Source organism: Falco cherrug, chromosome 1 (genome assembly GCF_023634085.1).
Source record: "Falco cherrug isolate bFalChe1 chromosome 1, bFalChe1.pri, whole genome shotgun sequence".
NCBI lineage: Eukaryota > Metazoa > Chordata > Aves > Falconiformes > Falconidae > Falco > Falco cherrug.
The window spans coordinates 19,894,032-19,919,826 of record NC_073697.1 but is presented as its reverse complement, the minus strand read 5'-3'; the positions used below and the strand labels follow the sequence as shown (position 1 = coordinate 19,919,826).

Sequence of the window (25,795 nt, the reverse complement as noted above, 5' to 3'; positions counted from 1 at the left end):
GTGGTGGTATATTTTTAGGGTATTTTGAAACAAATGACCATGTGAGATAATGCATGTTATGATTTGATCTGTGAAATTTTAACTTCTTGGATGATAAGGGATGTAATGAAATAATGAAATATATGCCTTTTGCATATATTTCCTCTGTAGAACAGTTGGTTTTGGTTTGTGGGGTTTTTTTTATATTGGGGAATAGAAAAGCAGTGAAGAATCTGTATTTTTCTGTACTTCCCATTTCCCCTTCTCCCCCCCACCATCTCTTCACACCCTTCTTTACACCGTCACTCTGAAAACACACACTAAAGTGTCCCATCAGTTTCAAATTTTTTTTGAGAGTAGGAAGAACACTGTTGTGCTTTATAGTCTTAAGAGGTAAGGCTTTTATCTGGGTCAGCATAGTTAAAAAATATGTTAATTAATTTTAATCTTTCAACAGCGACAATATTGTCTTGCGGATGGATTATCTACCTAACTTATTATAATTCCCGGAACATTGGACTCATTTTAACACTGGTTCTTAACAGATTGTATAAACATGGCTACATTCATATTGGTAAGTTATGATTACCGTAATGCCGCTGTTTATCTACTGCTTTTTATTATACCTCAATTTCCTAAAAACTTGAAGTAAAATCAAAGTGTTCCTTTGTTATAGTAATTTGAAAATGGTTAGCATGGATTGAATTTAAGAAGAAAAAAGTTCAATGTCATGTTTGAGGGGAGGATTCTTGGCATAGGTGGAACCCCCCCCCCTTTTTAATTGATGTCTTTTATTATTTTATATTAAAGTTCACTTGGCAGGCTTTTTTAATGTTCAGTTCACTTTTTTCTGGTCTGTATACTTTGTGTACTTAAAACATGTACTTTTTCAAAGCCCTATAACCATAGTGGTTAGTATCCTAAAAGGAGAAGCTTGACCTCCGTCCTCCATGGAGCCTGCCTGATCCACTTCTGAATTTGCCTTATAATTCCGTGTTAAGGTGCAGCTTCCCACTCCCCCACACCTTTGAGGCTGGTTATACAGCCTCTAAAGTGAGTGTAGCGACCGCTGGAGTGGACTCAGAGGGGCACAGTACAGTCTCAAGCCTTGACTCCCTGTTATGGCAGTGTCCTTGCTTCCTAAATAAGCTGTCTGAACAACTAACGTTAATCCATACTGGGACTGTGATATGTAGAATTTATACTGGCTAGAACATTTGCATCAAATCCATTAACTTTTCTTTTTCTTTTTTTTTTTTTTTATCTTTTAAAACGTTTTTGAACAAAACAGGTCAGTACAAATCACTTGGGCACTCGCCCACATTACAAAAATATCTGGTGCTGAATCACAGAGGGCTCTATCCCACAACCTCACTCTGATGGCACTTTTAATTTTCTTTCATTTATTCTTCCATGCCTTCTTCTGTCTGCTTCCCAGAATAATGATGACTTTAGTTCTGGATGTTTTCTGCAACTATTGATCATAAGTGTAGTGAAAACTTAAAACCAAAAAAAATCCTACCCATGCTTGCCTGCCAAAGAGACCCCCACAATAATTTGCTTGTGTCCTCAAGAATTTAAGAACTGTAATCCAGATCACCTTCAAATCCAGCTTTTTGAACAGCAATATAGATGAAATACTTACTGGCTGCTACACTTGATCTGTAGGCTTTTATTAAAATTTCTGTGTGAAACTGCTGTTAAGTAAAGACAGATGGACATAGCTGACCAAATATGTGGTGTTCTTTATAAACTTAATCAGTAAGAAGAGTGTAACATTAATTCTATGATTTACAGCTTGGCTTCAATCAATTAATGTTGATTTTTATTTTTTTTTTTTTAATCATGGTTTACTTAACTTTCTGTGGATGAGGTGAGAAGCCCTAGGAAAAATATGGGCTATTACATTACCTGCTGGTCGTTTCACGCTTATTAATCCTTCCTGCTGTAAACATGACTTGTCATAATAATTGGAATAAAAATGTTATAGCCATTGAAAATTTGAAAAATTTGTCAAGAATCTTTATTTCTCTTAATTACAGTCTTGCATACAAGGGCTTGGTACTGTCAATGTTCAAAATGGCTTTCCTAACTCTTTTCACAAGCTTCACAAGGCACCTGAGTGACTAGTGTGTCTCAGGGTACTGGTTGTATTCTTGGGTGGTGCCAAACCCAGCACCTTTTAGAGCTGCATCCTTTTTGTCTTGTATGTTCTGAATCTCTTGACTTCCCTTCTTGTCTGAAAGTCAGTGTGTTTTCAAAGGGAAGACTCAAGATACCCAGTAAACCTGTTTTGTACTATATTCCTCCTGCTCAGAAAATAAAGCATTAACAAATTTAGGCTAATGTCTGGTAAACACTTATTTCCACACCAGGTTCCTTTTCGTTCTCTGTGCTGTCTGGAAAAGTCATGGTTCGCGAAATCTATTTCATCACAGAAGACATGTCTATCAGGTACAGGTTTCCAAGGGAGTCACTCTTCTAATAGTGATTTGAAATACAATAAATGCGTATGTCTAAATAACACATATCAAAATACTTTCTTGCAAATGAGCAGTAAATATATTTATAAATGTTAAAACTGAACTGACTCTTTTGATTATAGTATTGAGATGTGTTTAGATACTTGTTAGCTCGTTTGCTGTTTGAGCATTATCAATTGGAACTGGATAAGTTGTCCTTAATATTTGTGAAAGAAAACACTTCAGAGTTTGAAGGACAGCAATTTTTTTTCATTAATGTCTTTCACTCCCTCACGCTCCTGCTCTTAAATCTGGAAGATTCATTTTGGCCAAGTAGTTTGCATTTATTTACTGGAGTTGAGAATAATTTGTTTCATGAACTGCACATAGCAAATAGCTTGTAATTTTGATTCTTACTCTTAAATCTGGAAAGCCTTGAGAAGGCAGTGGGTATGGGGTTTTATAAGTTTCATCTAACATAATAATTGTGTAGTACTGTACTGTATGCTTGCTGCTGTAATGCTTTGTGCTTTAATATTGCTTGTCCACTACTGCAGCTGCAGATCTCTGCACTGCACAAGGCAACATGTTGTGCAGCTGCATATAGGATATTGCATTAGCACTCTCTTTTGTTCTATCTAATTTATTTGATTTAGAATTCAAGATGGGTTTATCATATTTCGCTGGTGGAAGATGTACAACCCTAAGCAGAAACAGCATGGTAAGTTTCTCAAAAAGATTTCAAAGTTTAAGTTTACAGGTAGCCTGCAGAAAAATACCTCCTTTGCACAATTGCATGCGTGTAATTGATCTGTTAATATGTACCTGAAGTACATTGAATCATCAGAAGGTATGGGGTTTTTTTACTAGTTGATCTATGTTAGTAGACTAGAGCAACACAGTGAAATAAATACAGGATTCATTGCCAGGGACTTGAACCCTGCTTAATACAAACCATTAACCTTAATAGTAGCCTTCGTTAGCTGTAGTCTAAGCACAGTTGAGCCTGTTTTCAAGTTTTAGTGTTGTGATGTTAGTGTTTTAGTAAAAGTGTTATAGTAGGGGATGTTCTTTAGTACTGGATGACCTTGTGTCTTGATGACATCTGTGGTCATAAAGTGAGGAGGTGTGAAAAATTAATTTCTTTTTCCTCCTTATCACTGGCTGAAGAATGATGATTAATACCAGATGCAAGAGATTAATTGTATCTGCGGAAAACACTGTGAGAAAACATAAGTAGCCTAGTGATGTGTGCTTAGTCATTTATAGGATTAGAATCTGGTTGAATGAGAGGTCCTGCCTCTCTTGACTTCTGAAGCATTGCAGCTCCATTGCTAATTCAAGGAGGTCCAGAAATAGCAACTGTCTGCACTTGAGGAGGGCACTGATTGAGAGGCTCATTGAACTTTGGAGGACTTCTCTTCCCCCCCCCCCCCCATCTCCCCTTTGGAAGTGGCCTCTGATGGTGTGAAGCCTCTTAAGCTTGTCATCAAGCTTGTACAGCTGCTGCTTTGTCACTACCAACTCAACAGTGGTAGGAGTACTGCATACATGTTATGCAGATAAATAAGAGGTACCATTCAGAGTTGCTCACTTCTTTTTATTGAGGCATTATTAAGCCTCTGAGATGATAGGACACAATTCAAGTTCTTTATGCCGTAAGAAGACTAATTCAAAAAGTGGCACCTAGTCTTAGAGTTAATTAGATTTCTCCAACCACAGGTTATTGTCCAACAGGTTTTCATAGAATTTGCTTCATCTGCTAGTTAAAACGTATTTCTCTAGTGGCTCACAGAATGAAAAAAAGGAAATGAACTTAATGCAATAAAGATAGTTGTGTCTGTCTTTTATGGTGGTATTTTTGCTTGGCAGTATTGCAAGGTTTTTAACCTTTTCTGCTGGCATTTAAGACCGCATAATTAGCGTACAAATAATCCAAGTAACCAAGGAGGTCAGAGGTGTATAGGTCTGACAGCAAAGTAATGTCAATAAAATACTCTCTTAAATAATTACTTGTTTTCCTAGGAAAAATAACCTTACTCAATTTACATTTTGATTATTTAGCAGAGATGCTTTCGGTTTTAACCTTAAAGGAAAAATAAAATCTTCAGTGATTCTTAATTTATTTTACTATATTCTTCCCAATACTTTTTAACCTGCTTGATTGCCACAGAAATACCTGTACCTGATCAAATGGCTGATGATATACTGCATCTTAGATGTATGTTTTGTTCAAGGATTACTGCTTTACAGCTGTTACAGGGAATGATTGGAAAACCAGCTGTAGCTAGACATTACTGATGCATACCTTTGTTTCAGATCCTTCATAAAATAAAAAAAGACAAAATAGAGCTGAGATTTTCCTATAGAAAAACACAGAGGCTGAATCAGGGCTAGTAACAATTTAAAAATCCCACCAGATTCTTATAAAATCACAAGACCTAAATATTTCAATAATTTTGCTTGGAAAAAATACATCTTATGAAGAATTTGATAAAAGCAATAATAATTAGTTTCCGAGTGTTTTAGTGGTTTTGGTTTTAAGTTCTGTAATTGAAATGCAATGTGTCCTAACAATAGTGTGAAACAGAACAGGAATGGGATTCTGTTTTTCATAGTAGTGATAAACTTAAAGTCCTGTTAATGCAGAAATAATGTGACCTCATTCTGTTTTATTTTTTTTCCTGAGACATATTCAGAGTGTTAGAGGAGGTTTTTTTTGTGCACAAAGGGGAGACCAGTGAGAGCTCCTGAAATACTTAAAGGCCTTAGTAAGTCAACTCCCTTTCAGGTCATTTCAGGTGTTCTTGACATCACCTCTTTGCTAAAGGGCTGTACTCGATAATCCAGTTTTCAGTGGTAAGATTATTAAAGTTAAGTGCCATTACAACTGTACACAAGGAGCTGAACTTCAGCATTGGGGACATGTTAAATTTTCTAAAACCTATCTTTGTTTGTTCAAATGTGTACAAAACTTCTATGTCTCTGTCTTGTGAAGGAATGTGCTGAAGTTAGTGCAGGCTCATATGTTCCCCACTGAGCTTGTGGGAGGAGAATGACTAGAAACTAATTTGTATATTCAGAGGTTTTAGAACCAGAAAGGGATTTGATGTTCATCCAACCCAGTCACACAAGTTGTAAAGTTTTCCCTGGAAGCGAAATAAGTGACCTTTTATAAAGATTGAGTGATGATGAGTATTTGACATGTTCAGTAAGTGATGCCAAAGTAAAATGGTTTTTAATGCTAGGATTTACATACTTAATCTTGATAAACTTCAGCTTCCAGGTTGTTACTCCTGTTGGTAAGAAAAATGCAGTGTCGTTCCACATGCCAACAGAATATGTTCATGTGTTATTGGAATATTTTTCCCTGATAATTGCTTTCTAATCACATGGCTTCTTAGCTTTCTTCCTGAGGAGCTGAAGAATGTGGCAGTGCCTGCCAGTCGCTGCTGACCTGCTGAGATCCACTGACTTTTGCAAGTCTTATGAGGACACAGAAAGAAATAAAAATGGGGCGCAGAGCTTCATCTGAGGTTTTGTCAGAGAACAGTGAAGGTTATTAGGCAAAAGAGGGGAGAACAGTTGCGTTCACTGCGCTGTGTGTGATTTGCAAAATGGTTTATCATGTACTCTTCCTGTTGAACTTCTGGTGGTCAATATGTGTTTATGATCAAAGGGTAGATTACAGTAATGGATGCTAGGAAGTGTCACTATTAAACCTCTGTGTCAGAAAAAGGAAAAATGAAAATGCTTTGCATCCTTTTTTGGGGTTCTTTGGGTTTTTTCCCCATGTTCTAAAACTTAGAGAAGTATTTTGTTACCATTCTTGGCTTGTACTGTAATTTAAGGATGCTCTTCATAAAGCCTTAATCAGAGTTCCTTGCATAAGAGAAGGTTTGAACCACAAAAAGTTTGGGTAATGATTATTGATAGCATGTAGTGAAGTTGCATGTGTGTGTGTGTTTTTGTTTTTTTATTAAAGTTCCCCAGTTTGACCTGGCAAGTGCAATCTGTTTTTCATTGTGGCACTGTGTTTGTACTAAGCTTGTCATAGCAATGTTGAAAGAATTTCATACAAAAAGTCAAGCACGTGGGTTGTCTTTTCGAGTGTTAAGTTCAATCATACTGGGACTTGAGAATAGGTTTTGTACATACTTGAGAAATGAAAGTGGTTTAGGAACACAAGTTGGAGGATTGTGTTGTGAATAGGGTGTACCCAGATGTCTTGGCTTAGGTGCCACAGCAGTATTAATGTTCATGTTGTAAAACTATATAGTATAGTTTGTGTGGTACTATTTGAAGGGGAAATACTGTTTTGAGAACCAATTCCACTACTTTTTATTGTTGGGAGTGACTTGTTTCATGTTCCCATTAGGGCTTATTTAGTGGGTATGTTTATGTTGAATGGTTTGGGTGGGTGCGATGCAAACATTTTAATAAATAATAAAGAAATAAATAATACATCTTGACTGAACTCTGTAGGATGCCAGTGTTAAAACCTTGGCTACGTTAATCACCTTGATTCCAACAAATCTTGATAAAACTTCAGTATTTTGCTATCAAACTGGTAGTTACTGTTACATAACCTATATATGTACTTCTTTTGCATCATTTAAGTATATGACATTCAGATGTACTTGTCTCTTTTTCCTTGCATTTTTCTTTTGCAAAAGTGTCTTAGGCAACAAACTTGGTGTGTGGAAGTCAAATCTTATTTTTGTTACTAGGAAAAAGAGGTAGTTGTCTCTTTAAATCTTCTTTAAAGAAATTAATTACTACATATGATTTCATTTAGTTAATGAAGTCTAATGCTTGCCTCCAGGAATTGAAAAATTAAATTTATTTGTTTTCTTGATGATACTGAGATCTCCCAGGTGAACTATTGTGTATCCCAATCTTTGTCCATCCTTTGCCTATATCTTATTGATGCAAGTTAACATTACCAACAAACAGATTTGATAATGAGCCTGTTTCAGTTCCTTCCTGTTTTTATAAAAGCACTAACTTTTTTCTGTCTCCTGTTCAAGAAAACTGTGATGTCAGTGCTTTCTGGAGACTTGCAATGCATTCACTTCTTTTTTTTTTTGTTTAATAATTATATGGAAATTTCTGGTAATTTAGCTGTGAGGGCTAAAAGATGCGTTGCTGTTGTATTGTATAGATGTGTAACAGTGGGGGACAGATAAGCTTGATAGGAAAGAGGATGCATTTAATAAAGCAGGTGTCTATAAGCTTTGGCTCTTGGCCAGCTGCATTTCTTCTCTTGACCCTGGCCACAACAGCAGTGGTGTTTGCTCTGACTTCTTAATTTATTGTGTCTGTGGGAAATGTACCCACTGAGTTACAGATTGGGGACTGCTGTAATAACCGTTGATGCTTCAGCTTCCTAAAGTCTGTTTGACTTAGACCAGATTGGGTTTTAGAGCAGCTCAGGTCTCTTGAGTGAACGTGTAATGGGCACTCTTTCAACTGGGTAATTAGGGGGAAATTGTGTGAGCTTTTTCCTCACATTAACTACATAATTAGGTCATACTATCTAAGGCAAAAGTATGTCAAAGTATGTCACAAACAGCTCTGTATGCAACTAGCAGATGTTAAACTAGTTTTCAAGTATCAGAGAGTCAAGCTGATATTACAGTTAAAATTTTAATTTGTGGATATTTTGACCAATTGTGCAAAATTAGTATGCTTCTTGTGAGTTCTGCATATTGGTGTTTTCTGTTTCTCTGCAAAAGGAAGCTTTTTCCCAGTTCAGGCCTGCTGTACCACAGAGCTTGGCTAGAAAACGATTTGGGTTTTGAGACTGAATTGGTCTCAAGTATTGATGCCTGTACTAAAAAGCAGAAGTTGGCACAGAGGCTTCTGTGCTGTGCATCAAGAGGGATTCTTGTTTGGTTTTATATATGAAACTGAATAAACCTCGTTTACCATTTTCTGCAGCTCATGCCTGGGTTTATTTTTGGGTTGTGACCTAAGGGTGAAATACTTTTTGGTTTTGTATTTTGTATGCAACTGTGCTCCTTACCAAGTTTTATTGATTTGCAAGGGAATATTGGAATAGAATTGGAAACCCTTTTCGTACTATTTGTTTAGATCCAAAGGCAGAAACACGACTGTATATTATGGTGAATGACTTTGAATTTCATGTGTACAACCGTTCTGAGCTTTATGGTCAACTTCAAGAACTATTTGGATTGGATCCTACAATAATTCCAGCAAAGAAAGATGATGAAAAAGCACAAGTAAACGGGAGGCAGAGAACACATACCAATCTTGAAAGGTAAATTATTATTAATTTTGCTGTTTTGTTGATGCTTTGCTCTGAAGTGCTGAACTGATCTGGTAATGTTTTGTTAACATAGGCTCTGGAGGCCAAATGGTTAAAGTGCAGCTGAGAGAGAAATTGCAGCAATGAGCCTGACAGTCTAAATCATCTTCCTTTCCTCGGATTCCTACCGTGATAATTAAAAAACACGACCAAACAAACTAAACACTCTTTGTTTAATGATCAGAGACAGGTTGAAAAAAATCTATTTGAAGTACAGTGTGGAAAGGGGGCATGTGTTTTAGAGGGTTAAGCTTGCAGAATAGTAATGGTATTGCTCAGTAGAAGTAACAGCTGCTCAAGACATTCAATAGACAAAATGTGAGGATCTACATGGTGTTGGGAGGACTTACTGGTTTCTAACCTTTAAACTCAGTCTGATTTCACAAGTTGTATTTCTAGGGGTGTGTGTTGGTGTCTAGCTACACAAACCTTCTTGTTTCATTCCTCTTTTTGGGGTACTCGGGAAAACATGAGGTGTGTCTTTAAGGAGTTCTACATGGCTTATGTGTCATGAAATCAGACGCTCAATAATAAGCCTGTCTTTGGGCAGAATCACACCAGACTGATTTATTGGCAGGAGCAGAGAAGATCTAATGAGACTTGAGTCCTTCCACTGCTGCTGGCCAGGCCAGTACGTGTTACTGAATTAGTGGGCAGCTGCAGGGTGCTGTGGCAGTTCTGAATTGGAGTAAGGGCTGTGCCTCGGAGCCAGCCTCTTCACGTTTTCATCTTATGCCCTTGTTGACAGGTGCAGGAAGAACTTTGGGCAGGATGTGTCTTGGGAAATGAAAAATCCCACACCTAAATAGGAATATTTAGAACAGACTTTTTTTTTCTGAACTGTTGCTGAGTGTTAGATGTGGCATGCTTGTTTCCTACCTGTGTCGGCTCAGCGTACCAGCACCCAAGCTGTAGCTGCCTGTTCCCTGCTGTTCCTCCAGGCCCTGGAGGAGTCAGCAGTAGTCTGCTAGCAGGTCACTTACAGGAGGCGCCCCTGTGGGAAGGAGTGCTCCCTGGGATCTGTGCACTGAAGACCCCTAGAAGAAAAAGTTAATTAGTTCTGCTGCAGAAAAGACAAAATAATAAAACCCGTTTTTTCCTGTAGTGTTAAAGTAAAAACAGAATCTCAAGACCCTTCTTCTTCATGGAGATCGCTTATTCCAGTCATTAAAGTCAATGTGAGCACGGTAAGTGAAAAGACCCTGATAATGAAAATAGTTAGCAGTATATGTTTAAAAATCAAGCTTGCCATTCATTTTTCTTACACATTCTTTTGGAGTTTTTGTTCTCCTTCATGCTTTAACAAAGATTTAAAATGATACCACCAGCACTTCTCTGACACAGTCACAAATCCTGCTGGTGCTGATGGAAACATGGTTATGTTCTCTGTTTTGGGAAATACCTGTGTCTTAGACTTGTAATGATTTGAGGAATATCACCAAGTAATTAAGCTTGGTAATGCATGTTGTATGATATGTGGTGTGTTGAGTTTTTGGGAGGTGTTTGGGTTGGGGTTTTTTCTTCTTTTTTCTTTTCTTCCCTGCATTTTTTAGTAGAGGTATTTGGACATGTTCCTTAAAAGTTGATGTTGCCTACCAGAAAAACTAGGAAAACTATTATGGAGGTGATAGGAGATAGAATATTGAGAGTTTAATGTACAAGGTAGTATTTTTAGGTATGCAGAGATTATGGCCAGGATTTTTGTCCATAGTCTTCATTGGCATATGGCCAGTTAAACTGCATTATTACAGGTCAACATGTACATATATATAAGAGCAGTGTGTAATGTGTAATTGGGTTTTCTTTTTGATTTAGGGTCGCTTGGCATTTGGGAATCATTATCAGCCACAAACACTTTGTATTAACTTTGATGATGCTTTTTTGACATATACCACAAAACCACCTTCGAGCCACCTTGATCAGTTTATGCACATTGTGAAAGGAAAATTGGAAAATGTTAGAGTCATGCTGGTTCCAAGTCCAAGATATGTTGGTCTTCAGAATGATGAGTAAGTTTTGGGTATTTTTATTTACATATTATTTTATTATTTATTTTAAGAAAATGGAGAAAAGAATGTTGGTTGTGTTTCTGTGACTTTATTTTTCTTAGCGTGTTTGGATGGTTGGTGTTTCTACCACTCTGAAGGTTTTAAATGTTGGGCCTTTGAATCTTTGAAACTATTTTATTTATGGAGAAAAGCACTGGTTTTCTATCTCTTTAAAGATTTTTTTTTTTTTTTTTGTGTGTTCTGCTCTGTGATTAATCAGGGAATCTTCAACTAGATCAGGTTGCTCAGAGCCCTGTCCAGCCTGACCTTGAATGTTTCCAGGGTTGGGGCATCCTGCATTCAACTTTTATTTTCCTTCATTCAGGTGCTGTATCTGTACACAGGCTTTGACAGCAATACATTTCTAGTACAAATACAAGGTTTAAAGTGTTAACTTCTGTAGAGCTGATTTGCTTATGGTTTGGAAAATAATTTGAAAAAAAATGAGCAAAAGCTGCGCACTTGTTATGGTAGAAATCATGTTATCTTTTGAAGACAGACTGCTGATTCTTTTACCTCTGTGTATCCCACATAAGCAGGGTTATGCAGCTCTAATGAGCTGAATGGCAGTAAGTTGAACAAAAGAAAGGGTGCTTGCATGAAGTGATTTGACACTAGGATTCTTGTTTTATTATACTTTAACCAGCAAGACATTTATGTGCATACTATGTTAATGTCCCTGACTGATATGGTATGAACATTGTAACCAGAATTTTCTGCATTATCTTATTTAATGCTTGCAATGTTACATATTCAACAGATAATTTGGACAAAACTGCTGAATTTTGGAGTCTTTTCACAGACATTATTTGCTCAACAAAAAATAAATAATGTATACTACCCTTGGGCAATTATGTTTATGATTATACCTATTCTATACCTCCTAAGCAACAACATCCAGAGAATGAATTACAATTTTTGCAAATAAACTCTTATGTTGTTTGCCTGTACCTTAATTGGCTTTGTATCAGCCAAATACTGCCTTCTATCATATACCTTCATAGGTTTTCAGAGATCATTCTGTGGATGTGTACAGAATCTTACTCTTCCAACATGACGACAAAGGAAATTTCTCAAACTAATATTGAAAACAAACAAGATTAAAACAGAATAGGATTAAGATACTCAAACTATTAGCTTTTTCTCCTGCTTCCGCAAAGTATTTTCTCTTTATGTTGTCACCATCCCTTTAGCTCCTGATGGCTGAAGGATGGCATTTGTGCAGAAAACATGCCCTAATTTCCTGGGTAGATTCAACAAATGACCCAGTTCACTGGAATGGGGAATATTTCAAACTTTAGAGCCTGCCCTCTTGTGCTTCTTTGGCTTAAAAATGAAGCTGGGTGTCTTAACTTTCAGAAATTCCTGCAGGCAATACACATATAAAAAACAGCTAAGTGACTTGATGAAATTTCTTACAGACTGGCTAATCGATACAAACATCAAAAACTCACCTTGAAAGCTGTCATATTATATTACAAACAGACATGTCAATACCTCCATCACTTCTTGCAAAGAAATCCTCTGAAACCCAAGGAAAAAAAAATTGTGCTAGGAAAAGCAGATCAAAGGAGAACAAGTTTGGAAAGCAGTGACTGAGTCAGCAGGCTCAAAATGGAAGTTTAAGATAAGATATTAGGAAATACTTTTTAATGATGATGATAAACTCATTATCATTATTTGCTATTATCAAATTAGGTTTTGCAAATGACTTATGTTGGAGTTTCTAGGGTTCTACCACCTCCACCAGCTAAGTCTGGCAAGGTGAAACTATTCTTGCTGAGGTTAGGGAGCCTCCCATTTTCTGTGGAGGTACCTTCTTGTGCACTTTAAGCTGGGAATACAGCTAAAAGAAGCACTACCGTGTCTTTTTTGCATGGCTATGCAGTGAAAACTGACCATGGAATTCATCCCTATTAAGAAAAATATAGATGTTGGTCTTAAAGCTAAATAGGTTCTGCTACTGGATTCACCACCTGTTGGTTATCACCTAACCTGTGATGAGCCTAGGACTGGTGTAAGGAAAGATACCACTTTTCTTGGCTGCTGTTTTGTTTGCTATGGCCTGTGACGCTTTGATAATACAAAACTATAAGCTACTTCAGTCATCTACTGTCTATTTTCAGATTCTTCTTAAAAGTGGAATCAAAAAACTAGTGACAAGACATGATGATACGGAAGAGAACTTTCCTCTTTGTGGAAAAAACTCACACTGAGCAGGCAAAAAGATTTTACAAGTGTAGTGAGTTCAGAGAGTTCAGAACAAGAGCACAAACCAGAAATGTATAATGGAATGTGTAGGCATGGTAAAGACGTACATGAAAAGAATTTGAGGAAAAGGACCGAGGAACACATTTAGCTACTGCATGGGGTTTTGTTGGTTCCTTTTTCACCCCTTGCACTTCCATTTAGTGTAAGACTTCGTACCTTTACTCCAGAAAGTGGAGTATGGGAAAGGTGATGAGTATGACGTGTCAGCGGGTGTTTGACAGGAGGATTTGGCCATTCTGTCAGCTCCTAAAGCTTTCCTGTAGATACTTCTCTTTCCTACAGCTACATGAGAGTTTCTGTTAGGTTGTGAAGTTAAGCCAAATTGTCCATTGTGAAGACAACTCAGCACAAAGACTCTGTAATGCCATTTAAGATAGTGGTTTAGATTAAAACAAAATTATTAATTATTCTGAATTGGTATAAGTAAATGCTGCTAGGAGGACAGAAATAAACAATTGTTAAATCTGCCCTATGCTTTCATACTTTACAGTAATTTTTATTAAAACAGTCACGTACCTTCTCCAGTGTATTTCTGTAGATAGCTTAGGTAAAGCTGTATAGTGTTTCCAGACCTGTGCCCTTCATGTGAAAGGGATATAGTGTTCTGTATTTCACAGCACAAAACATACAGCAGCTTGAGCAGCAGGGAGCAAGTACAGTTTGCCATCATAGACGGCTGCCTCGTGCTGCGGCTGGCTGACCTTCACGGGGAGATGCTGAGCTGCTGGAATGAGATGCAGCCCCTGCCCAGTGGTGTGCCCTGCTGGGGGTGGCGTCATGCAATGGCGAGCCATTGTGGCCGCTAGAGAAGTTACTGCCAGGCTCCTGGATTTTGCAGCTGGTGGTGGCGTGAGCTCCCCCTCTCCTGTGTTACAAAGCAGGGTGGCTTCCCCTGAGCCCCATGGCGGTATGCTCAGTGCGAGGGGCAGGTTACCAATCGCATGTGTGCCACGGTGTGCTTGGCAGTCTTGCTGACCTGCCTGTGCCTGTTCATAAGTGCGGATGGAATACACTGAACTCTTCCCATGAGCTAGTATTTGCATATCTCTAAATGCTTTCCTTCCCACTTCTGTTCCTGAGCCAGTAAATGATTGGGTTGGATTTTTTTTTTTTTCACATCTTGCTCTATTTGCATCTTGTTGGGGAGGCCAGTTCAATTTCGGACAGAAAAAAAGAAATGGAAAACTGGTAGTGAGTAGAAAGTATTTAATCTTTCACTGCTGTCATTACTCTCAAGGTAAAATTGATTTCAAGGTTCCTGCTCTGTTGCTTTTCAAGAACTTCTGGCACTATATGGGCTCTGCATATGCTCTTTTCTATATTTTCCAAGTTTTTCTGCATTTGGAATGAGCTGCGGTAAAATGGGCAATGTGCTTCTAACAAGCCATGCTGTTAGACCGTGTATTTCTGTTATTGGAATTTTCTTTTTTAGTTAAGAACTAGCAACTTATAAAAGTGTTTGAAAAGTGGCAAACATCTTTTGCAGTAAAAATGGAACTTTCATATTATAGTAGTATTACTACTAGAAAATTTAATAGTATGTAAATTAACATGTGTTAATGCTGTAAGAAAGGGATTGTAATAAACCAGTATAATAGTGTTAGGAGAAGTGTTTCGTGTATTAGTTTTATCACTTATATCCTTTTATACTGAGGGAAATGTTATTGAGGAAGAACAGCTTTTTTTTTTTCCCCTTTTAAACTAATGGTCTAATTACTGAAGATGTCCCTTTGGATCAGAGTGCTATTTTAGTAAGAAAACAATTAGCAGGTGAAAAAACGATGTAGGACAAGGAGAAAGGAACTCTTGATGGAAAGAAACATTAAAAGTAAAACTTTGGTAGTTGGTTGGGGTGTATAATATCTGAGAAATGTCTTTGTGGAGAGGAACCTGGTATGTTTGTGCTTGCGTTAACTAAACTTTGAAGTTACTCTATGTAGTAGTAATAATAATAATGTAAAGATTAAGTGGGTTTTTTGCAAATCAGGGTAGACATAGCCTAGCAATATGACAGCTACCTTTTTGATAGGAGACTTGAGACAAGATAAACTTAAATATTCGCTGTTTATTTTCAGAAGGTATTCAGCCTGAGGTAGCAGATCAGGAGTCACAGTGTGATAGAGAGACATGGAGAGTAACTGAAGTTACAACCTGCACTTCAAATTTGGCTTAAACAGCTGCGTTTGGGCAGACTGTGGTGTGGCCCAGGCACTTCTGTCTGTTGCGTCCACCTTTTTGGTAGTGTGACACAAGACCGATGCCTGGTAGATAAGGTAGCCTGTGGCTCATCCAGGCAGCCTGCCGTCAGGCTGCTAGCAAGACCAGTATAGACTCATGAAGCCAGTATCTTGGGATTGCATCGAACTTGGGTCTTGCCTACAAAATTTTCTGGTGAGGTATCGCCACATACACTGTACCTCTGCTGTTGGCTTGCTTGACACAGATAGGAGTTTTATTGATGATTCCGTGGTTAAATAGGTACTACTTAGAAGCTACAAGTAAGCCTGACCTACGTAATCTCTTCTGTTATTCTTAACATGTTACACTTAAAGTTACTTGAATTCATAAAGATTAATTTTGGTGTGTTGTTTTTTCAATTTTATCTTTGCACTCTTTTTCCATTACAGACCACCAAGACTGATGGGCGAAGGATTTGTTGTAATGCAGTCCAACGATGTCGATATCTATTACTACATGGATGAACCAGGTATCTTTGTTAAATACAAAGATAAAATTGTAAAGGAATTGAAGGCTATTTGTTTATTTGATTGTCTGGACTTGCAATTCCTTCTTTTTTTTTTTTTTCTTTAATGTTTAGAGAGTTAGTGTGAAACTTTGGAGCCAATAAAATCATTCGTGAGTACACTTATGAATGCTTATAAGTTCCTGAGTTTTTTCTGCAAATGACAGAAATTTCTACTGAAACAAATGAGAGAAAGTTTACGTATTTTATATTTAGAAGGAAGTGAAATTTGGAGCTGCATTCTTTTTAATGGTTGTTGTAAATTTCTAGGCTCTTTCATGTAAGAGGCCTGGGGTATTCCATAGTTGAAATAACTGTACAGGTAGAACCAATGTTTTTATCAGCGAGTAGTTTATATAGATGTAGGTACTCTGTCAGCAGTGCCTTCCACAAGTCTTGTCTGCAACTTGGAAGCAATTAATCTTGATATTTATTCTTGAAACAAGTTGTGTTTTAAGGTGTAAACTGAAAAAGATGCAGGTTTTCAAAAGTACTTCAGCAGTGGGGACAATACCTATAGGGGATTTTGGGAAGTTGATTTGATCCATTGATTTCTGAATATTGGGGTGTCTGTCTTTTTCACTTTAAATCCAGTGAATTATATTACCATGTTATTTTGCTGGAGGTTTTTTTTTTGTTTGCAAAAGCTTTTGCTCTGACTCCATGTAAAAGTATTGCCTGAATCTTGAACAAAGGTAACATGTTCAATAACAATGCATACTGATGTAGGATAGGCGTAGGAAAGCCTGTATTGGTAAAGAGCATGCTGAACAGATAAAACTGCTGTGTATGTCAGCATTTCACTGACATCAGTGAGGAGTGCTTCGGAAAACACCAGAGATTTTTGGTCATATTCTCGCCCTTCCACTGGGAGTCTGCATTGGATTGTGGCTTGATATTTACGCACTGTAGTGGTTTCAAATAAAATTGACATCAGGACACTTTAATTGTCTTGTGCTTAACAAACATTTTTCGTGCGAATTTGAAGCAGCTTCCTCAAATAATCTGTTTATTATATTATGTAATATAGGTCTCGTACCAGAGGAGACGGAGGAAAGTAATGATGGAGAAGCAAATAATGAAGACAGCAAATTACAGGATCTGCCACCGTGTTGGGGTTTGGACATTGTTTGTGGAAAAGGAACAGACTTCAACTATGGACCTTGGGCTGACAGGCAGAGGTATTACCACGATTTACATCTTTACTTTTTATCTTTAATATCTGTTATTATTGAGAAAACATTCTAAAGTTTCTAGTGTGCGATTGCTCAGACTTGTAATTTGTATGGGGTAGGCTAGGCAGTCTAAAAGAGAAGTCCTGCCACAATGGTTTAAGATAAGTAAATTCATTGTTGCTTCTCTTGTTGGCCTTCCAAAGTTAGGATCACTCAGTGATTATTTATTATTAAATTAATAAATTATGTTCCTGTTTTCTGTGAACAGAGTAGTTTTACTGTTTACCAAGTGTTACATATCTAAGGGTTTAACCTTTTAATTGGTTACCTTTAGACTTGCCAAGCTCCTGTTAGCTCATGGTTAAGAATACACTTCACATTGATGTGAAAATTTTATGGGAGTACAGATCTGGCTAGGAAAATAATGGGGGGGGAATCATTTATCCCTGCTTAGGAGAATCAACTGCTTGATACAGTCTCCAAAGTATTTACTATCTAGATATTTTAGTGACAAAATATTAGGCCAGAACTCTACTACTGTTCTTTGCTTAGCCCTCAGTGTTTTGCACATGAGTATTTCTGGTGGAGACAGTAGGTTGTTTGGAGAGTGAAGAACTATTAAGTAAAAGTGACATACTCAGTGCTTTCCCTCTTTTTCCCCTATTAATTACAGATTGATACTTCTCTTGGCCTCCATTAATTCTCCTGTGAAACTGTTACGATTAACTGTCTCTTAGGAGTGTGAGGATGGCAGACCAAAGCGTAGCCATTAGATATGGCAGTGTCTTAGAGAACTGAAGAGAAAATGTCAGTTTCCAGAACAGTGCTTTTCTAGGAACTTGAAGTTGGTGAATCATTAATGATATTTTTAATACTACCAAGAAAGCTCGCTCTATGATAGTATGCTTTTTGTAATTTTAACTGTCTAGGTAGAAGGCAGTTTAGTGCCTATGCAGAGTGCGTAGAGTTCACAGATACATACCTGAGAATGCTTTCACATTGTGCCATGGATAGAAAATAGAATTTTGGAAAGCACCTGAGCATTTTGGAAGCACTGATCTGTAGGTGTTCTGTGTACTCTCAATTCATGTAAGGGGTTCTACAAATACCGATCTTTAATGTATTATGCAATAAAATCTTGGGTTTCCCCAGGATTTTGACAGTGTGTGGTGGTTGTTGGTTTTTTTGTTTTTGTTTTTCCCCCAAACTTTAAGCTGCCTTAAGGGTCAGCTGCTGGGTGCAGGAAACTGCTGCCCTCCTTAAAGACATACTTCCACCCCCTTGAGACCTATATGAGTTATGCTGTCAGTGCTTCATCGCTGTAGCTTTCCTTTGATGTAGTTGCCTGTTCAGCTACAAGTCTGCAGAAATGTAGGCTTCACTCCCATTCTGAGGTCCTAAAATTTTGTATTTTGTTTATTTCTGGGCATTACATCAATTATTTATGCACAAACCAAAGCGTAAACAGATTACTTCCTACTATGTTTTTGTAGCAGATTTGTAAACCAAAGATTAGGAATAAGAAGAAAAACATAGCTTGTTTGCCATCTGAATTAAAATATTTTTGTTCTAAATCATTTATGGTCTGTCCATTTATGGCTTTTATTCAAAAGTCACATCTTGTCATTGAAACTTCTGGAGATTTCAATAATGAGTTGGAAGGCTCCCATGATGCAGTCTTTAAAGAAACATTCCTTCTTATCACATTCAGTGGTTGTCTAAAAACTCAGCTAACTGGGAAATAATTAAGTGAACCAAATAGATGCATAAATATGTGTAAATATTTATCTCTATTTCTTCTGTGAATAAAAACTGTTGGGTTTTTGTTGTTGTTTTGTTTGTTTAGTATTTTTTCTTCTTCTCCACTAGGGATTGCTTGTGGAAGTTTTTCTTCCCACCAGACTACCAAGTTATGAAAGTCTCAGAAATTGCTCAGCCTGGAAAACCAAGACAGATTCTCGCTTTTGAACTGCGGATGAACATTATTGCAGATGCCACCATTGATTTGCTTTTTACCAAAAATAGGGTAAATAATGAAAAATTACATAGAAAATAGTCTACTGTGATAACACAGTACTTTTAGATTGTGCGTATTTTCACTTGTCTCAGGTGTGTATTACAGAACTGTGGTTTTAAAAGCTAGGCAATTTTGGTTTTAGTCTTCCATAATTATGAGGAAACTCTTCAAAGAGAAATATTGTCTGAGGTGTAATATAGGTCTTGTACCAGAGGAGATGGAGGATGCCAGCTCCTACACTCTTGGGAATTCATGGTCTGGACATTTCCTGTGCAGTCTTCCATTACGATGAAGCTCACCATGATGAAAAGATAATATCTTCTGATATTGGATGAATATCTGATATTACTGGAGAGATTATACTGGGGGGAGCAAAAGACCTGTAGGGGTTTGGAGTTTTCTTTCTACTGTTGCTACTCTTATAAATGGGATATAGTGTGACCTCATTGTACACCTGTTTTTTCTTTTTTTTGTGTGTGTGTGTGTGAGTGAAAGGGTTGGAAAGCGCAGTGTTAGAAATACATATGCATCTGACTTCTCAGGCATTGGATTAGAATATCTTATGCTGTTTCTATTGGTGGACCTAAGTCAGAATTTGTTAAGCCTAAAAATGGTGGGTTTTGGTATCAGTGAACTCAGACAGTTCATTAATAATTTTTATGAAGGCAAGACGGGCTTTAGTCACCAGGTGCCTTAATCCAGGTATGGGTAATGATAGCCAGAAGCATAAAATACACTGGTTAATGTGACTTTTTTCCTTTCTTGCAATACAGGAAACTAATGCTGTACATGTAAATGTTGGTGCAGGATCGTATTTGGAAATAAATATTCCCATGACAGTAGGTGAAAATGGTGAGTTAAGACTAAGCTTAATTTGTTTTCCTGATGTTTTTCCTGAGCAGTTATCTTAAGTCCTATCTGTGTGTGAATGTCTTGTAATGTTTTTCCCTGTGTGACTGAGATGTATTTTCTTATGTAAAGGAACAAAAAGTATTTCCTTGTACATTTCATTGCAAGGTATTAAAGCATGTACATATTTAAGTTAAGTTACTTCCATGTTTTACTTGGGTTAGGAAACACAGATACCTTAACTACTAGACAGTGTATCATTTAGTTATGTGTCTACTGAAGCAGATTACTGATACATTGTCAACCCAGAGCAGGAAGACTTCTTCAGTAGGATTAGTGTAGTAGTTGAATCATGCTGAGAAATGCATTATGAAAACTAATTTAATAGTAGTTCACTTAAACAAAACAAACCGCAAAATCCAAGGTGGAGATAAACATAAAGTTACGGGTATGCTCCTTGCATTTACTTGTCTTGTTGGTTGGTTTGAAGCCCTTTGCTAAATTGTTTGTTCTCTTGATTCTGTATGGCATATTTGAGCTCTATTCTGCAAGTTAAACTCAGACCTCCAGAACCTAAGCGTTTCCAGGCCGAGCAAGATGACTTTTGTCATCCCCCCTACATGAAGGCAGAAGATGTTAAGCTCTTCATTGACAAACAGTAGAGGACAGAATTATTCTAGTATTAATTTCCATCGTGATATTTCTTGATTGTTGGTGGACTGCTGAAATCACTAGTGAAAATTATACAAATATCTGTGTAACTCTTATGTCTGAATGGTTATGTTTTATGTCTTTTGTTTGCTAGGCTATTCACCTACAATTAAAGGGCAGCTTCTACATGTTGATGCCACCAGCAGTATGCAGTACCGGACTCTTTTAGAAGCTGAAATGCTAGCTGTAAGTTTGTATTAATAAGCATAAAGCTTTGGTCTCCAGAGAATTTTTACTAAAGAACATATTTATTTATCTGTTGAGCAGTTCTTCAGGTTCTTAAACAATACAGAAATATGCCTTTTGAATGCATTTTGCAAGGTCTTGATATGTAAGGAGCTTATATATACACACTTAACTATGCACATGTAACTTTCAGAGACTTAAATAATTTATATACCAAGTTATATGTGTTTTGAAAGCAGTGGAGAGATTGCATTACCACTTACAAATCTTGCCTTGCTTACTATGTAGCTGTGTGTTCATATAAGCTTTACCTTACACTCGCTAGCTGTGCTACAGAATATGTGTGCGTAAGTACTTGAAAGTACTTCAGAGTGCTGAAAGTACTTGAGAAAGATTTAATACTGCATTATTCCTTTGTTTGCCTAGTATTTTACTTCTGCAGTATTGTAAATCTCTAGGTTATCTTTCTCTGGATTTTAAATGACGTTATTAGAGTGATGTTTTTAATGTTTAAATTTGAGCATTGTATCAATGCTTGAAAAATATTGTATTCTCAGGGATTTTATTTTTAGTGTATTGTGAAAAGTGATGCTTTTAATGAAAACATTGGCTTATAAATTGCTTGGTATGTCTGCTGCAATAGATGTATAAGTAGTTCAGAGTATACCTTTCCAGATAAATGAATACACTAACACTTGACCTTCAAGCAGAGAATGAGAGATTAAATTATTAAGGAACTGGAGAGGCCTTCTGTTCATCCCAGTGGGAAAACAGTTTTAATTATTCATCAGAGTACATATGTGAAAACTGCTGAGCTACAGGGTCAGGCACTGTCATCTTTTCAAGTAATACTGATGCTTTAATATCTTGTTCACAGTTTCATATTAATGCCAGCTATCCGCGGATATGGAACATGCCACAGACATGGCAATGTGAACTTGAGGTTTATAAAGCAACCTATCATTTTATCTTTGCTCAGAAAAGCTTCTTTGCAGGTAACTTCTTTACTAATAAGTTATATATCAAATTAACTATTGGGTTTTTTTAGACTCTCTTTTCAAATTTTGTACAATAGATTGCTTCTGAGGACAAAGTTCCTGATGTTTTCTGTTGCCCACAAGTGTTTAAGTCCATGGTATTCTTACATTTGAGTAGAGATACCAAATAATTTAATTTTCTGACATCTAAACTAAATTTGATCTGCAGTTACGTTAAGTGATCTTAAATTTCAGATGAATTTGTTTCTGTCAGAGCTATTAATTTGTTTAATATTTGTCACCTAGGATGTTGATTTCTCTGATATCTCTCTCCTTGGCTGACTGATTTTCAACTGTTGTGTCCCTGTGGCTGAGGGATGATGAGACAAAGGAATTTGCTCCTTAGGATTTTGTCTGTGAGGAAGAATACTTATGCACAAGGCAGTACAATGTGACACAGCATCACCAAACTGTTGCTGAACATTCCAGCTGCAATAATGGAAGGAATATAGCCCCATCAATGTGACATGGCCTTGGCTAATTAGCCCTGCTGAGAGGAAGGATTAATTAGTGCAGGCATAGTGCCATGCTAATAGTTATCCTCCTGGTGAAGCTGGAGCCATTATCTGTATAGCACTGCAGTACACAGCGTAGCCTACCAGTCTGCTCAGAGCAAACCTGAACTTCTACAACATTGTTTTGCTGCATTAGAAAATATTACTAATGTACACATTCAGAGTATCAGAGCAGAGAACTAAAGGAAAGCAGTCGGTTGTTCAGTGCTTTTAGGTCAATGTGTAACTTCGCTACTGCACAAAACAAAACTAGTAAACTTAATTAAACCTATGGCTTTCCAACTTAAAAAAGAGGGGAGAAATGGGAGATGGATTCACAGCAAGTATTTGTGGAATATCTGCCTGAGAAATACATACTCTGTGTTGTTCTCATTTTCTTCTTTCTGTATAGGAGGAAATGGTTGAGATTTACAATTTATGAAAAGCCAAAAACTTAAGAAGTCTCTCACTTGATTGCTACTAACTTGCCTTTTATTACTTTATGTGGGTTTAGATTTGATCCAAGACTGGTCCAGTGATAGCGCACCTGATATTTTTTCATTTGTTCCATATATGTGGAACTTCAAAGTCATGTTTCATCAATTTGAAATGATTTGGGCAGCAAATCAGCATAACTGGATTGACTGTTCCACCAAACAACAAGAGAACGGTGAGATTACTTTTTTGTTTATTTGGGAGTACATACTACAAAAAAAATGTATAAAATGTATATATATACAGAGTGAGAGTACAAGAATTACAAAATTTGTGCTAGAAAAATGTGTTCAGTGATAACTACCCGTTTTGCAACTGTTGATGTGTATAAACCTTCCTAAAACTGTTGTTAAGTTCTAAGTTGCTTTGTACAAATGCATACCCTTTTGGGGGAGAGTGCAGTTCTAGATCATGTTTTAGCGCTCATTTTTCAAAACCCTTTGAATCTTTGATTTAGTACAACAGTTTGCAGAGAGCAGCTCTGAGGTTTTGACATATATTCAGTAAGCTAAGTGAAAACATTTGCTCGGGAATAAATATTTCTAAGTAATGTTAGAAAAATACCATTTGACCTCTGTATAACTAGAAATGTCTGTTTCCTGGTTGTTTCGGAATAGCAGATAATGGTGCTAATTCTAAACATAACTAAGAGGCACATTTCAGAATGCCAAAACTTTGTTTAACATGCAGCGGTCTACACTGCACTAGTCTTACAATTTCAACATATGAAGAGGATGGTGGATTAAAAATCATGAAATTGTGTTCTAGTTAAAAAATAAGGCTCACTGCTTCATCAGAAGCCTGAGGAACTTTTGATATGTGTTTTCTTGTCCAGACACTGATGTGTGAAGCAATAAATTGCAAGATATTAGTTACAGTTGTTTTTATTATCTGCTTGCAATTTCATTTTGCCAAGTACAGTGTCTTTCTAAAAAGGACAAGCTGTACGGAATAAATACTTTCAGAGTAATTTATTACGATGTACTCTAAATACACAATACTTCAAATGGCAATTCCTGTCATGAATTCTTGAATGTCTTTTCATTATTTTTACCTGTGTTTGATAATTTGCCTAAGAACAACATAGGCAGTAATATTGACAGATTTTTTTAATATATATTTTGCCTCTTCTCTCCCAGTTTATCTAGCAGCTTGTGGAGAAACATTGAATATTGTTTTCTCTCTGCCGTTCACTGACTTTGTTCCAACCGTATGCAATACTAGATTCTCTTTAAGGGTAAGTTCTTCCCTCCTTGCCCCTTTTGTCTTCTAAATGTGAGATAGTTTTCCTACCTTTTTCAGTTAGGAAATTTTGAATAAACTCTTTCCTGAAAGAAAAATAACTCTCACTTCCTGTTCATAGAAATTTTTCTTTAAGCAACCCAGAGGTGAATGGTTTCTGTTGCTTATATGAAGCATCCAATCATAGGCTGTTCTAACTTACATATACATATATATATACACACACATTTAAAAATACATTTTAGAAATATATATGCACATATGCTTCATACATACATATAGACACACATTTAGTATGTGTATTTACTATATATGCTTATGCTCTGTGTGTCTGTGTATGTATTTTATCGCTTGGAAGTCTGTTCCCATTTATTTAGAAAATGTGGAATTCTAATGTGTGTTCAAAGGTAAAGATCAGATACTGGAGTGAGTACCCCCAACCATTTTGGAAAGCCATCTTCCAGATTTTTTTTAGGAGTTTCTGTAGAATAAATAAAGATGATAAAGTGTTTTTAGCAGACACAGTTAATTCTTTGAAAGAGTGTACTACTTATCTTCCCTAAAATAGAAACAATTTACTGCTGCTAAAAATAAAAAAACTAGTTGATGGTGATGTTGGTAATTTTCTGCAATTTGATAGCAAAGAAAGCAATGTTTTATCTAATTAATTTTTTTAAAAGTATGTTTTAGTTGAGATGTAAGATAGCCTTGGGCCTGTCACTTAACTTTTGGTTGTATATGGCTTGAACAACGGAAGAGCAGTAGTCACTAAAAACCATGCCCCTGTGTTTTACAGATTGCTATGGTGTGTTATTATGTGCAAGTTACTGAACTTGTAACTGTTCAGAACTACAGAGCTCTTGGCATTGCACTAGGAAACAGGGAGTGCTGTGGCCAGCAATCACGTGAAAACTGAGATTTCTTGCCTCACTTTGCTTGTAAAGGGAAGGTGATGGCGCATATGAACATGCAAATAACATGAGCATTATGCATAATGTGAATGTAAATTAACTTTTCTGTTACTAATGCTTGATTTTTAGGGAGAAGATGTTGATCTTCATTTGTATCTACCAGATTGTCATCCTAGTAAATACTCCCTTTTTATGCTGGTGAAAGATTGTCAGCCTAATAAAATAAGTCCCGAATCTTGTATTTCTGCTGAATGTCAAAGTGGTCAAAAAACAGGCAAACCCAAATGGAGGAACATTACTCAAGAAGAGTGAGTTTTATTGTGATATATGTATATATATATGTCTTGATACTGGCTTTTCATATTTACTTACTTTGTTTGTGATGAAAGCAACCTCATATGTTTGAGGAAGATATTTAATGAAACTGTTCTACTTTAATTTAAAGTGTGATGTTTCTTTTTGAAAGGGCTGGATGGGTTGAATGCTGGACAGTCCCGAGTGTTGTGTTTACAATTGACTACTCTTGGCACCCGATTTATCCTCAGAAGGCAGATGAGCAGTTAAAACAATCCTGTAAGTGTCACTTGTTCTTGTTAGCATGTTTCATTTCAGGAACTGCTGTGACTTTGTTGGATCAAACTGCTTAAATTTGCAGAAATGAGTTTTGGACTGAACTACTACTACATGTCACATGGGAGAATGCTAGTCTTTAGAATGCACCAGGTTTGATTTAAAAACTGACAATGTTTCGTGATGCAAATTTCAGAGTGTGTCCCAGTTCCCCATGTAAAAAGAGGATACTGTCTGTGATCCACTTCTCCTTGTCCTTAACAAAGTGGATCTC

At 36.8% G+C, this 25,795-nt stretch overlaps 1 protein-coding gene across 15 annotated transcripts in view; it reads left to right on the top strand.

The window, feature by feature from the left end:
* Positions 1–25,795, top strand: part of BLTP1 (bridge-like lipid transfer protein family member 1) — a 125,057-nt gene that overhangs the window by 11,429 nt on the left and 87,833 nt on the right. For all 15 annotated transcript variants that reach the window (XM_055700580.1, XM_055700563.1, XM_055700573.1 and 12 more), the window contains exons 3-18: positions 437–553; positions 2,355–2,433; positions 3,098–3,162; positions 8,538–8,724; positions 9,878–9,959; positions 10,588–10,781; positions 15,719–15,798; positions 16,865–17,015; positions 18,879–19,035; positions 19,800–19,878; positions 20,681–20,772; positions 21,650–21,767; positions 22,818–22,973; positions 23,938–24,035; positions 25,081–25,259; positions 25,418–25,524. In XM_055700580.1, coding sequence (XP_055556555.1) covers positions 437–553; positions 2,355–2,433; positions 3,098–3,162; positions 8,538–8,724; positions 9,878–9,959; positions 10,588–10,781; positions 15,719–15,798; positions 16,865–17,015; positions 18,879–19,035; positions 19,800–19,878; positions 20,681–20,772; positions 21,650–21,767; positions 22,818–22,973; positions 23,938–24,035; positions 25,081–25,259; positions 25,418–25,524 — 1,941 coding nt within the window. The remainder of the gene's footprint in view (positions 1–436; positions 554–2,354; positions 2,434–3,097; positions 3,163–8,537; positions 8,725–9,877; positions 9,960–10,587; positions 10,782–15,718; positions 15,799–16,864; positions 17,016–18,878; positions 19,036–19,799; positions 19,879–20,680; positions 20,773–21,649; positions 21,768–22,817; positions 22,974–23,937; positions 24,036–25,080; positions 25,260–25,417; positions 25,525–25,795) is intronic.